The sequence below is a fragment of the Coffea arabica genome, chromosome 5e (genome assembly GCF_036785885.1).
Source record: "Coffea arabica cultivar ET-39 chromosome 5e, Coffea Arabica ET-39 HiFi, whole genome shotgun sequence".
Lineage (NCBI taxonomy): Eukaryota > Viridiplantae > Streptophyta > Magnoliopsida > Gentianales > Rubiaceae > Coffea > Coffea arabica.
In genome coordinates, this window is record NC_092318.1 from 14,545,938 (window position 1) to 14,560,986 (window position 15,049).

Consider the following 15,049-nt stretch of genomic DNA (forward strand, 5'->3'; position numbering starts at 1 on the left):
TTTACTTGCGGCAATCTTACCAATATAGGCTTAGTAAATCTGGCTATTGACTAAAGGCCATCAATCTCTCCTGAAGGCTGAAAATGTAATTCCATTTTGCAAAATCAGATGATATATTTATGGGGACCCAACCCCTTGGTTTCTATATAAAAAGGTTTCAATTGCAAATTAACAATCAAGTAAACTAGCTTCAAGAACGGAAATCTTTTTTCCCATCCCATCATTCCTAAGATCAAAAATCAATTCTCACCTGGAAAAATTCACGTGACATTTAAAAAGAGAATCCAGAACTTAAATGAGTATAGAATCTATAGATAACCAGAAATATGGGACATTTTACTTTGAAAATTTGTGTTTTAGCAGCTACTATAGTTTCACTACTTTCACGAGCTACTTAACCTGCACTATCTGCAGCTATTGATGGGTAATGTGCAATATCAGCAGCTATTCATGGGAGCACAACTCACAGGCAGTAAGCCAAAATTGATTTGCAGCCTTCATACTTCCTCATATTAGCTTAAAATTTAACTGGTCCTGGAGATCGTACGCTTCTGCTTTCTCTCAATCATCCTTATTTGCCTTTTCATCCGCAATAAGAAATCCATCTCTAGCAGCTTGTAATTCCATTAAAGCAGCAGCTATGTCCATTCTTCCTCTTGGTGATTGAGCTGAACATTTGACCCCGATATGGAGAATTGAAGCCAAGCACTTTTCAAACCTATAAGTGCCTCTTGATCTGGTCTGAGTTTGATTGGCCATCATACCTGACACATTTTGACATTCTGATGATAGTTTAGGATCAGCAATCCTCATAACTTGATCTGGGAGTGCCATCTTCACATAGTTATGAAGGCAAAAGTCTTCTTTGAACATGCTGTCTGTGGGCCTTTTTCCAGTAAACATCTCCAACAACAGGATACCATAGCTGTAGACATCAACAAGTGTTGATGTTGGTCCACCCATGCCACATTCTGCGTTTGCAAAAAAAAAAAGGAAGAATAATGGTAGTAATACTCCAAAATACAAATATCAAAGCATCATACTGGTAGTAATGCTCCAAAATATGTGGATTTCAAGCAAACTTATGTCAATTGCATGTGTCAGATAACAGATGCCCAATGAAGAATAGATTTTGCATCGCTTTAGTGGTAGCTGAGCACATATGTCTTTGGAATCTTTTTGAGACTTTGACATAAGAGAGATATCAAGACAAACCATACAACTTGTGCATTTGTAAAAATTGAAGGTGATAGGGTATATGATAATCACCTAAAGCAACATATCCGACTGTTCCTACAAGCCCAATTGTCCTTGTACGGATTCGTATATGCGTGGATCTGTCAATGGCAAGCAAAAGAGATCTTGCAGACCCAAAGTCACCTAAATGAGCACAGAGTTGATCATCAAGAAGAATGTTACTCGGCTTTAAATCCCGATGAATGACTTGTAATTCACAGCAGTGGTGAAGATAAACGAATGCTGTGGCAACATCTATGGCAACATTTAGCCTCTGAATCAGGTTCAACTTCTTTGGCTGCTGCAAGTTAGACGAACTTGGATGTAACCAGCTCTCCAAGCTCCCATTGGGCATGAATTCATATACCAAGGCTTTAAATTCACTTCCTTTGGAATCTGTGCCTGAGCAAGATGTAATTATCTTAAGAATATTTCTGTGACGAATATTCCTCAGTGCTTCACATTCAGCAATAAAACTCTTTCTGGATCCTCGTTGTTGAAGGTTGATTACCTTCACAGCAACTGTTTCCTCTCTGTACTTGAGAATCCCCTTGTAGACAGAACTGTATCTTCCCGTAGCAATCAAATTGCTTGGAGAAAAGCCATCAGTAGCCTGAAGCAGTTCGGTGTAAGAAAGTTTAGGATATTGATCTCCTGGAGAAGAGTCTGAAGTTACAGGGCTGGAAATGTTCATCTTTCTTGTCCACCAGTGGCAAAAGTAAATGTAAGCTAGCATTAAAAAGATAAGGAAACCAATACACAGAGGGATCAAAACTCTCTTGGACAATGGTTTAAAGCCCGCGTTGTTTTTCGGTGACGAAATTTTCCCCTGACACTCTGGCAACTGTAACGATTTTATACCTCCACATAGCTTTTCATTTCCAACGACTGAAAAAGCTGTAGAGTTACGAAATAGACCTTCATTTGGAACTTCGCCTCCCAAAAAATTGAAAGAAAGGTTCAGATACAGTATATAGTGAAACGATGATGCTAGTGTCTGAGGAATGATACCATAAAAGTTATTTCTTGAAAGATCTAGGAGTTGAATGCTCATCAAGCCGTCCAATGATTCAGGAATCTGACCATTTAAAACATTACCCTGAAGACTAAGAAACTCCAGAAATTGACAATCGCCAATGGAGACAGGAAGTTCTCCAGACAATCTGTTGTTTGAAATGTCCAAGCTCCCAAGATTTTTCAATTTAACCACCACTGATGGTAAAGGTCCACTGAGAAGGTTATGTGCTAAGTTGAGATTGTAAGTGAGTGAAGACAGGCCAAAAACTTCTTCAGGTATGACGCCAGTAAGTCTATTATGTGAAAGATCCAATCCTTGCAATCTTGTACAGTTACCCAAAGAAACAGGTATGCTTCCATCCAAAACATTTCCTCGCATTTCAAGGACACTTAGATGAGTGATATTTCCAATCGAACCTGGGATCTCTCCAATGAATTTGTTTCCTGAAAGATACAGTCCCTCTAGCCTGGTAAGTTTGCCAATAAACGTAGGGATTCGCCCTGTGAGCATGTTCTGACTCATTGCCAGATTGTCTAGGTTGACAAGGTTCTCTAGGTTATCAGGGATTCCCCCAGTTATATAGTTTTTGTCAAGCCTTAGGGATGTAAGTTTGGTGGAAAGATTCGCAAAGGAACTGGACAAAGCACCTCCATGATTGTTAGCATTCAAATGTAGAATTCTCAAATTAGTGCAATTTGTCAAGGATGTCAGAAAGTTTAAGCCAGTGCTATCAGTACTTCCAAGTGGATTCTTTGAAAAATCTAACCGTTGCAAATGTTTAAGATTTCCAATATTCATGGGTATAGGTCCTGATAAAGCATTTGCACCAATGTCCAAAATCACAATGCCTGAAGCATTGGCAATGGATAGAGGCAGGGATCCAAAAAACTGATTTTCTGCAACAACAAAAGTATGAAGTCTTGAATGGTTCAGACCAAAATCTGAGGGGAAAATGCCATTTAAATGGTTGGAGGCAAGATTAAGATACTGAATTGATGAGATTTTGAAAAGCTGCATGGGCACTACACCGGACAATTTGTTGGAAGACAGTTTAAGAAACTCCAAATTGGATAACTTGCCAAGTTCTTCAGGAATGCTTCCTTCAAGAAAGTTATCAGATACACTAAGGACACGTAAATCAGCCAAATCCCCCAGTGAACGTGGTATTGTTCCTTTGAACTGATTGTTAGAAAGATACAACTCAAGGAGATTTTTCGATGAACCTAGCTCAGCAGGTATTTCACCTTCAAGATTGTTTCTCTCCAAATTGATGATTCTGATGGCCGGGTAAGTTAAGTTCCCGGGAATTTCACCATGGAAAGAGTTATTGTAAAGTGAAATATGCTGCAGATGTACAAGTTGACTGAGCTCACGAGGTATTGTGCCATGAAACAAATTATTATCAAGGATGAGTTCCTCAAGAAAAGTCAGGTTACCTATGGAAGTGGACAGAGCACCCCCGACCTCCAGCGATGACAAATTCAAGGCAGTCACTCTTTGATCCATGGTGTTGCACCTGACACCATGCCAACTGCAAAAGTGAAACGAATTGTTCCAAGAAGTCAAGAACTGAAATGGATCGCTCTCAATTTGAAACTTGATGGCAAGCAAAGCTTGCTCGTCAGTCCCATTTGAGGAACTGATAGAGCTGCTGACTGTAGTTGGCTTGATTAATGCTACGAAGTTTAGGAAATATAAACCATAACACAGGAAAACATATGAAAGTTGAAACCGAAAACTCATTTCACAGGTGGAATTGCTGAGCAAATTCAGCATGTTCACTAAGGCCTGATGGACTAGAAAAGGAATGCAGCGTAGAATTCCAATCTCAATTAAAAATATTCAGTCTTTGGAAGCCACGAAACTAACTAGCTATGTTGACTATGAAGTACCAAGACCGGAAATATACGGTAGGAAATTTCATTGACGTAGTCACATTGGTGCACATTCAGTAAAGTCAAGATGCGTGTTGAACCACCAATCTCCTTTTTTAGTTGAACCATCAATGTCCTCCTTTTTTTTTTTTTTTTTTACACTGAGTATGATAGATTTTATATTACACCTACTTCTGCTCTATAGGAGGGGAAGGAGTGGATCCAAAGGGATTAAGGGGGGAACCCAACACGAAATCCTGGATTTTTAGAATGTAGATAAAGAGATTTGATCCCTTGACCTACATTCAAATAAAATCTTAAGCCTTTCATGGTGGCCAACTATTCTACGAGTAGATGAACCTAGTCTTTTTTTTTTTTTTCCAGAAATTAAAGGAACTTTTGACATACAGACCTTACAGAAAGCTAGAGCTGTCAAATGTCAATGAAGCCGGCTCTAATTGGTCCAAAACATTGGCTCCGACGCTCATACTTAATTAGGAAGAACAAAATTTGGGCGTAAATGTGAGACCGATTTAATCATGAATTGAATTTGGGTTTTATGACCTAGCCAATTTAAAGTTTGGCCAAAAAAATTACATATGTCACTGAATTTATATTATATACATAACTCTCAGTATATTATAATTGAAAATAAGTAAAAAAATACTTTTATATATATTTATGTATATTATTATATATAATTGTATAATAATTGTAAGTTTGGCCCAAGCTCGAAGCAGGTCAAAAGCCCCAATATATATTTGTGAATTTTGTTTGAGCTAAGAACTACAAGTTTGAAAGTTTGAAAATTTCTATTTCTTTTCTGAGTTGTGTTTAGACTTGTTAAAGTCCGACAGAAATGTACAATTGATTGCCTTACTCGAAACAATGATATATAGTTTTAGTTTATTTTCTTATGTTTAAATCTTTGCTTTCTTTTCTTTTATATTTGCTTTTTTTTTTTCTTTTTTGTATGCCAGGCATTGACCCATTTTACCAATTACAGGACTTTCCCAATGGGCTTCTTGAAAATTTTGTAAATCACATATAGGTAAATCACATAAACAACTTTCAATTGAGATTCAGTTTGGTAATCGATTTCTAAAACCTAAAATCTATACCACAACTCTAATTGATTTGGTTTTTAACCATTTGAATCAAATCACTTTTGTCCATTTTTTTGTTTTCTGGTTGTTTATTGTTGGGTTTGTGGGCCAGCCCATTTGTGGGCCACACCACAATACAAAGCTATAGGTTTTCATTCTTTATAAAGGGAAAAAAGCTTTAGTCGCTCAAGCTATCAACGGAGAAGAAAAAAGAACAGCCGCCACTTTTTGCTAGCTTGGAGGAAAAATGATGAGAGAGAGAGAGAGAGAGAGAGAGAGAAAAGAGGCTAGAGAGAGAGAGAGAAACTTCAAGGTCTTGATTGGAGAATGATTTGAAATTCGATTTAGACGAAATTTTATCCACGTGATCCTCTCATCAGGCTCTACTCATCTACTGATTCAGATTTTAGATTTTCTCTTCATTTGGTAACACTTTTCTAAACCCACTTCTTTGACAATTGTAATTTTTGGGGGTGATTTTACAGCAATTTTGCTTGGTTGATATTAGTGATATTATTGTCATCCGAATATTTCGGGTAAACTTGTGTAGTTCCATTATTGTGATAGTAGAGATTTTTGATTGGACTAGATCCCGTGATTTTTTTCAATTTGGATTTTTCACGTAAAATGTTTGGTGTCCTGTGTCTTTTATTTTTCCTACATTTTATTATCACTGCTGACATTATTATTTGATGATTTGATTTATTTCTATTTTAACTAGTACTTGGGAAAAGAGTAATTTATCTTGAATTTACTCTGATATTGTGTGCTTGCACCGGTACCCTTTTCCCAACAGGTGGTATCAGAACAGTTAGGTTGAGCTGCTCAGTTATACTAGTTAAAAATGGATTATTCGGATAGTGGTTGTATGATAAAATTAAATGCAACTAATTATTCGATTTGAAAGTCTAGAATGGAAGACTATTTGTATTGTAGAGACTTGTTTGAACCCATTCTAAGGGATAAGGGTAGACGAACTGATATGAGTGATGAAAAATGGGATGTTATGTACAGAAAAACTGTTGGTAATATTAGAAAATAGATTGGTCAGAGTATTCTTCAGCACTTTGCTAATGACACCAGAGTTGATGTATTGTGAGAAAAACTTGAGAGTATGTATGAACGGAAGACCGGTTTGAACAAAACTAGTTGCCTGAAGGATATTACTCGGATGAGATATAAAAATTGGGAAGATATGACTGAGTACTTGAGTAATTTTTAGGGATTAATAAATCAGGCAACTACGTTGAATTTGAACTTGGATGATGAAATGCAAGCTCTATTATTGTTTAGTTCATTACCGGACAGTTGGGAAACTATGGTGGTCTCCGTCAGTAATTCAACTCCCAATGGTGTGTTAACCATGGTTATTGCAAAAGGGGCCGTAATGAATGAAGAGTTCAAGAAGAAGGAACAAGGAATTGTTTACGAGTCCCAGGCCCTGGTGACAGAAAAGAAAGAAAGAAAAGAGAGAAGTAAAAATAGAGGACCCCATAACAGGAAAGACAAATTGAAAGGCAAGTCTGAGTTGCGAAAAAATATTACGTGTTATTATTGTAAAAAGAATGGGTATTATATGAAAGAGTGCAGAATTTTAAAACGGGATCAGGCTGAGAAAAAGGGTAAGGCGAAGGGAAAAGATGATGAAGAAACTACAGCAGTTGTGGCAGCTCATGATGATATGTTTGTGTTCTGTGATGGTGGTCAGGTGAATATTATCTGTTATGACAGTGATTGGATAGTTGATTCGGGTGCATCCTACCATGTTACTCCACACATGCATTTCTTCTCAACCTATACCGAAGGGGGACTTTGTCTATGTTAGGATGGGAAATGAGGTCTCATGCAAAGTTGTTGGCATGGGAAACATACACTTAGACACAGATATCGGATGCCAGCTGATCTTGAGAAATGTTTGACATGTTCCTGATATTCGCCTTAACCTTATTTCTATAGGAAAACTTGATGATGAGGGCTACTATAGCTTCGCAAAATGAAGGCAAATGGAAACTCAGCAAAGGAAATCGTTGTTGCCAAAGGAAAGAAGCATAGTACCCTCTACGTGATGCAAGCCAAGTTGAGAAAGGGGGAAGTGAATGCAGTTCGTGATTTCTCAATTGACCTTTGGCATAGACAATTTAGACACATGGGTGAAAAGGGGATTCAGACACTTGTTCGCAAGTAACTCCTAGTTGAAGTTAAAGGTAATGCAATTAAACCTTGTGTTGACTGTATTTATGGGAAACAACACAGAGTTGCATTTGAAAATTTTTCTCCATCTTGAAAATTGAATCCGTTAAAATTGGTGCACACTGATGTTTACTATATGAAAGATAAGTCTCTTGGTGGTGCTGTTTATTTTGTAACTTTTATTGATGACTTTGCTAGAAAGGTTTGGTGTTTTGTTTTGAAAACTAAAGATCAGGTTTTGGATGTGTTTAAAGATTTTCATAGCAAAGTTGAAAGAGAAACTGATAAATAGTTAAAGTGTGTATGTGCTGATAATGGTGGTGAGTACAGAGAACCATTTGATTCTATTGCAAGTCCCGTGGAATCAGATTGGAGAAGACTGTGCCAAAAACTCCTCAAGAGAATGAAGTAGGATGAATAGATCCATCACTGAGCGGGTCAGATGTATGCTCTCTAATGCTAAGTTGCCAAAATCCTTTTGGGGTGAGGTAATGAGGACTGTAGCCGATTTGATTAATCTTTCTCCATCAGTTCCTCTAGATGGTGACATCCCAGAGAGAGTATGGACGGAAAAAAATGTATCTTTTAAGCACTTGAGAGTTTTTGGTTGTCGGGCATTTGGTCATATTCTAAAAAATTAGAGGTCAAAACTTCATGTAAAATCAAAACAGTGTATTTTCTTGGGTTATGGACATGAAGATTTTGGTTATAGGTTGTATAATTCTATTGATAAGAAGGTGATCAGGAGCAGAGATGTTGTCTTCCTTGAAGATCAAACCATTGAAGACATTGAAAAATGTGACAACTCAAAATTCTCAGATGATATTCCTACTAGTTCAAATCTAGATTCAGATCCAGTTCCAATACCTGTTGATTTTAATCAAGAGAAAGTTGAGACAGAGCAAAGAGAGGATGTTGATGATGGTGATAATCCTGCTGCTGATGAACCCGAGCATGAGGCACCACCTACTCCATCACTACCACCACAAGATGAGTTTAGGAAATCTATCAGAGCGAGGAGACCTTCTAGCAGATATAATTCTCATAAATATGTGTTGTTAACAGATGGAGGAGAGCCAGAGTGCTATTGTGAGGCTCTAGAGTATAAGAACAAAGAAGATTGATTGCGAGTCATGCAAGAAAAAATGGTGTCTCTGCATGAGAATCACACTTGTAATTTAGTGAAACTGCCTAAGAGTAAGAGAGTTCTGAAGAACAAATAGATTTACAAATTGAAAACTCAGGAGCACAACTCACAACCAAAGTATAAAGCAAGATTAGTTGTGAAGGGATTTAGCCAAAAGAAGGGTGTTGACTTTGAAGAAATTTTCTTTCTTGTGGTAAAGATGTCGTCAATTCGAGTTGTTCTGGGTATTACATCTAGTTTAAATTTGGAGATTGTGCAACTTGATGTAAAGACGACCTTCCTGCATGGTGACTTAGAAGAGAAGATCTACATAGAGCAACCGGAGGGGTTCAAAGAAAGTGGCAAGAAAAACCTTGTATGCCGTCTCAAGAAGAGTTTATATGGGTTGAAATAGGCACCGAGACAATGGTACAAAAAATTTGGCTCCTTTATGGTAGACCACGAGTGGCACGGGACTATAGCTGATCACTGTGTTTATGTGAAAAATTTTTCAGATGGTGATTTTATTATTCTTTTGCTATATGTTGATGATGTTGATTGTTGACCGTGATACTATGAAAATTGATAGGTTAAAAAAGGAGTTAAGTAAATCTTTTGTAATGAAAGATTTGGATCCGGCTAGACAGATACTAGGGATGAAAATCTCACGAGACAGGCAAAATGGAAAGCTTTGGTTGTCCCAAGAAAAGTATATTGAGAAAGTGCTTGACAGGTTTAACATGAGCAAAGTTAAGGAAGTCTCTACTCCACTTGCAGGTCTCTTTAAGTTAAATATTAAGCAATGTCCTACAAATGAGAAAGACAAAGAAGACATGAGAAAGGTTTCTTATGCGTCGGCTGTTTGTAGTTTGATGTATGCCGTAGTTTGCACCAAACCAGATATTGCTCATACAGTTGGAGTAGTCAATTGGTATCTCTATAATCCTGGTAAAAAACATTGGAATGCGGTCAAATGGATTTTCAGGTATCTCAAGGAAACTCCCAAATTGTGTTTGTGTTTCGGCAATGATAAAACTATATTAGATGGGTACACCGATGGATATATGCAGATGATCTTGACAATAGGAAGTTCACATCTGGATACTTGATGATTTTGCAGGGGGAGTAGTGTCATATCAAAGTAAATTATAAAAGTGCATCACCCTTTTCAGTATAGAGGCAGAGTATATCACAACCACTGAAGCATGCAAGGAGATTCTTTGATTGTAGAAATTCCTTCAGGAATTGGGTATGAAGCAAGAGAAGTACAACCTTTATTGTGACAGTCAGAGCGCTATTCATTTGTGTAAGAACTTTACATTTCACTATTGATCCAAACACATTGATGCGAGATATCATTGGATTCGGAAAATACTAGATTCCAATTTGTTGACACTTGAGAAGGTGCATACAAATGATGATGGTACTGACATGTTGACCAAGGCATTGTCTAAGGAGAAATTCTTGTTTTATAGACAGGAAATAGGTTTGACTATACCCCTCAAATGAGCTGGAGTGAGAGATTGTTGGCCAGCCCATTTGTGGGCCACACCACAATACAAAGCTGCAGGTTTTCATTCTTTATAAAGGGGAAAAAGCTTCAGCCGCACAAGCTATCAACAGAGAAGAAAAAGAACAGCTGCTACTTTTTACTGGCTTGGAGGAAAAACGAAGAGAGAGAGAGAGAGAGAGAAAAGAGGCTAGAGAGAGAAACTTTAAGATCTTGATTGGAGGGTGATTCGAAACCCGGCTGAGACGAAATTTTACCCACGTGATCCTCTCATCAGGCTCTACTCATCTACTGATTCAGATTTTGGATTTCCTCTTCGTTTGGTAGCACTTTTCTAAACCCATTTCTTTGACAGTTATAGTTTTTAGGGGTGATTTTGCAGCAATTTTGCTTGGTTGATATTGGTGAAATTATTGTCATCCGAATATTTCGAGTAGACCTATGTATTCTCATTATTGTGATAGTAGAAATTTTTTATTGAACTAAATCCCGTGATTTTTTTTAATTTGGATTTTTCATGTAAAAATTTTGGTGTCCTGTGCCTTTTATTTTTCCTAAATTTTATTATCACTGCTGGCATTATTACTTAGTGATTTGATTTATTCCTATTTTAACTAGTATTTGGGAAAAGGGTAATTTATTCTGGGCTTACTCTGATGTTATGTGCTTACACCCGTACAAATTTCCCAACATTTATTTATTTTTTTTTCACTTTTTAATCATTTCTATTTATTCATTATATTTTTTTCCGATTTTACCTTTCCTATACTAATTCAAAATCGTTATCAATTAATCAAAACCTAACACTAAAATTCCGATGATGGTGTCGTCGGTCAGCTTGCCGTCTTACTCGGAATTGGTCTCTCCAACGAAGTCAATAAAAAGGGTAGTCCAATCTTTCCATTATCCATCTATCTATTTATCTGTTACTCTTATATTGTACTATGAGAGTCTTGATGCTTTTGAGTGCAATTATTGTTATGATACGAATGGGGAAGAGCCCACTTAATGTGCGGGAGTAGGATGCCTATTGTGACGCCCCCACTTCTCTCAGAGGCGAATCCGAGAGTATCGACGGGAGGCCTGCCTAACTCGCGTCAGGACTCAAAAATACAAAGCAATAAAACCAGATAAACCAAAAGAGTACTATTCACAATATATACAACCCGAAAAGAGTTCTATTTACATCCTCAAAAGGAGTTATCCAAACTACCACATTACCCTAACCAAATTAGACAGTAGACCTGAAGGTGGGTTCTTATACAGATCACCAAAACAAGAAGAAACATCTTAGTTGTCCGGCTATTACAAACCAAACCTAACTATTCCAGTGATAGTGCCAAAAGTCCCCCGCGTCGGCCCCTGTTAAGGAAAACAAAGGGAAAGGGGTAAACTATATGCTTAATAAGTAAACAGGGATAAAAACGTAAACTTCATATTAAGATGAACAATTATGTCACAAAGATATCAAATCGAACATATAAAAGTAACAACACAAGTTAAGGATACAGGTTAGCTCCAAAGCCACGTCATGTGCCATGTGTGACCTCCTGTCGACACTCCGTCGACCACTGATAGGGGTCCGTAGAACTCCACTTGTACTCCCACCTAACACCTTATCACCCTCACTGGCCAGTCATCTCACGAAATGGCTCGAGCAAACGAAACGAAATTGAACTTGATTCACAAACTTGGTTCAGAAACTTGGTTCACAGAATCACAAACTTGGTGACCTTAAGACTAGGTTGGACTGGTTTCGACCAAACCCCAGCCGGCTCGAATAGTCCGTCTAGGTCTTGAAATCGAGCCCCACAAAAGTCACCCCGAACTACCAGCTCAAGAGGTTCAACACCAGAATAATTCATATATACACATCTCATAAAGAAGCACAAGTGCAAATTAGGGTTTAGGTCGAGTGTGATCAAGTACACCCTCTCATCCACACCAAAGCACATAAACAAGTTATACACAAAACGGCCTGAATACTTACACAGAGAGCAAGTATAGCAAAAGTGCGAATATCACGTCACGTAACAGCTAGTAGGCCCCACTGGCACCGTCTAGCCCGTCACCGTCTGAAATAAAAGATTACACCACATTACTACACAAATGACTACTAAAATGCATAAATCAAGCAAAACGGCAAAACGGGCACATGCAGGCGCGGAAACGGCAAACGAAAACGGAAACGGCTGGCAAAAGGAAACGAGCAGATTTGGCACCTAGAACTGTTTTGATCAAATTTCAAACTACGGTTATCGGATCAAAGTTCATGAGGTACCGTTGCGAGGCTAAGAAGAAGGGCTACAACTTTTATGAAGACAGCTCAAGTCAGATATCAATGGAACTAGAACAAAAATGCACAAGACAGTCCTAGCCGTTTCAATTTAGGTTACCGAGCAGGCCCTGTTTGAATGACTATAAATCATAACTCAGAGATCGAAATCAAGAAATTCCAGATGTGTTGGAAATCTCATTTATAAGGCTATAACGTTTGTGTTTTGAGCAAAAGCTGAATCAGTACAGAGCATAGGGAAAAATGGGTCCAAAGTTCCTGTCAGAACTGTCCAACTTCAAAGGCAGTTCTGACACCCGATATTGTTTTGGGTATCACTAGAGCTACGGAACTCGGATTTGGACGCACTTTATACCGTTTTGAAGTTGAGACAAAGATATACAAGTCTTATGAAGACCTCAACACCCAGTTCCTTCGTTATCAATGTGAACTGAGCACAGGTAGAAGCAAAATCAAAAAACGTAGCACAATTCAGAGTTTAGAATAGAAGCGAGGGTTTTGGCCATAACTTAGGCTACACAGATCTGTTTGCCCTGAAATTTTGCAAGCACAACAACCACTTAAGAAGCTAAAACTTTCATGTTTTGGGTAAACCCTGAATTAGTATGTAGCACAAAGAAAAATGTAGCCAAAATTCAGATTCTGGGCTGCCTTGTTTTCCAGTTTAACCGGTTTCGCACGTCACAAACTCATGGTCCGTTGCTATGGTTCTCATGTAAGTTTTCTAACCAACTTCATACCAACCAAACACACATAAACCACCTCCTATTTGCCCTGCAAGAAAATCAAAATTCCTTTCCCAAATTAATCCCAAAACTTATCAAACACTAACCCTAATATAGCTTCTAGCATGAGGAACAAAAGGAAAGGCGACGAGAAAGGCAGTTTTGCCATCCTTTGGTATTTTGATAATAACTTTTTCAAAACTTATTAACTTTATCATTTTTAAACCATGAAACATACCTATTTTCAAGTTTAACTTGTATACTCATTCAATCCAATATACTTTCTCAATCCCATATTAATTATGGCTTATAGATACTCCACTATTTTTTTTTTTTTTAACAAAACTTAAAGTTATTTGTAAATTAACTTAGTCCACAACCTTCACCTCTCACAATTTATAATCTTTGAATTACTAAGAAAGCCAAGTTTAAGCGATTAGAAGTCATTTCATGAATACGGCTATAACAAATTACCTTAGAGTTTCTAAAACATCAAATAAGTTTTAACTCATTGCTATACAACCTATCTAAATAAATTCAGCAATAATACTTCAAGTTTTCATCCAATAACTTCATTTTTTAATTGATTAAATCTCCAACTACTTAACTTACATTTAATCTAATATGAATTAGGATAAGAAACATTTAATTGTAACCAATGTTTTGTGCAAACTATGCACACAAATCAGTCTTAATTATTACAGCTTTTAAACAATCCCTTAGCTATGTATATATCGGTCCAATGTTTGCCGTTTCACTCAAGTTCCTTCTTCCAAGTTTTTTTTATCCCAACTAGACATGTTAACCACGTTTATTAAACTACAAATGAGCCTTGTACAGAACACCAAATTTTAATATCATATAAAACACTTGAGCAGTTAAAACTTCAAAGGAAAAGCTGATGAGAACTTGTTTCTTCCTTCAGACATGATGGATTTTGGACAGCAATCAGTTTTTAAGCAAGAATTTCTCCATTCATTACTTCATTATATACTCGAATCTAACATGCATGCTAAGATTAGAATATTATACCATGGATTAAGTCTGAACGTAGGTGTTTGGAACCCAAAAATCTATAAGAAAACCTAGAAATTTTCCTAGTTCTTCTCTCGGTCAGCTAAGCAGAATTTTCACTCAAGTTATCAACTCCACTCCAGGTTCTCAGGTAAGACAAGGTGAGAACATATAGTTTGAGCCTCTAGTAGAAAATTACTCCATGCATTCGATTAATAACCGCATGATCAGTTTTTTTTTTCTCTCGGATAGAGCTAAAAAGATTTCAACGGATAACCTCCCTAAACAGGTTCTCCCTTCAGCTGCACTCTTCTTTTCTTTCGTAAGTAAAATCCAGCATACCACAGTGATTATTCAAGTATAATCAAGTGTACTAGATGATTAGGGGGTTATTACAAAAAGTTTATCAAGTTTATGGCTGCAACAACAACTCTTGGTTCCTTCATTGCTGTCCGACAATATCCTCTTCAAAATGGAACTCTACCTTAGCTAGGAACTCATTTTCTTTGCTAAATTCCAACATGCAATCCATATATGCGGTTGTATTCAGGGAATGAAAGGGAGGTTACAAGAGTCTTACCCTTTTTTGTTACGTTTTTAATAGTTGCAGCTTCGGTCTCTCTAATTCTTGCATCAGCTCTCTCTCCCTTTTTTTTTCCAGGCTTGGCTTGCGGTATTGAGGTTACTAGCTGAAGAAGTGAAGCGAACCAGTGTCTCTCTCTCCCCCTCACTCTCTCGGGTGCAGACTGGAGGCAGTGAAAAACCAGAAATGTTTCTCACTCGGTGGTGTTTTGGAATGAGTGGTTATGACCGAAACTCTCTCTCTCGGCTTGGTTGGTAAGAAGAGCATTTGAACATATTTCCTTCACTCCACCGACCACTCAAGCTTCTTCATTCGGTGCTGATCAATCCAATGTTCACCTCATTCGGTCACTGCATACTCAGCAGATTCCT

General features: G+C 37.6%; 1 protein-coding gene and 1 long non-coding RNA gene across 2 annotated transcripts; both read right to left on the minus strand.

The window, feature by feature from the left end:
* Window positions 1–287: 287 nt before the first annotated feature.
* LOC113743658 (receptor kinase-like protein Xa21) lies at window positions 288–4,110 on the minus strand. The gene is made up of 2 exons (XM_027271706.2): window positions 1,270–4,110; window positions 288–971 (listed from the first exon to the last, which is right to left on the minus strand). The coding sequence occupies exons 1-2, from the start codon at window positions 4,028–4,030 to the stop codon at window positions 562–564; spliced, it is 3,171 nt and encodes a 1,056-aa protein (XP_027127507.1). The 5' UTR covers window positions 4,031–4,110; the 3' UTR covers window positions 288–561.
* Window positions 4,111–11,191: 7,081 nt separating this feature from the next.
* On the minus strand, window positions 11,192–15,049 carry LOC140006212 (uncharacterized). The gene is made up of 3 exons (XR_011813844.1): window positions 14,676–15,049; window positions 12,051–12,135; window positions 11,192–11,422 (listed from the first exon to the last, which is right to left on the minus strand). It is a non-coding gene; the product is annotated as an uncharacterized lncRNA (long non-coding RNA).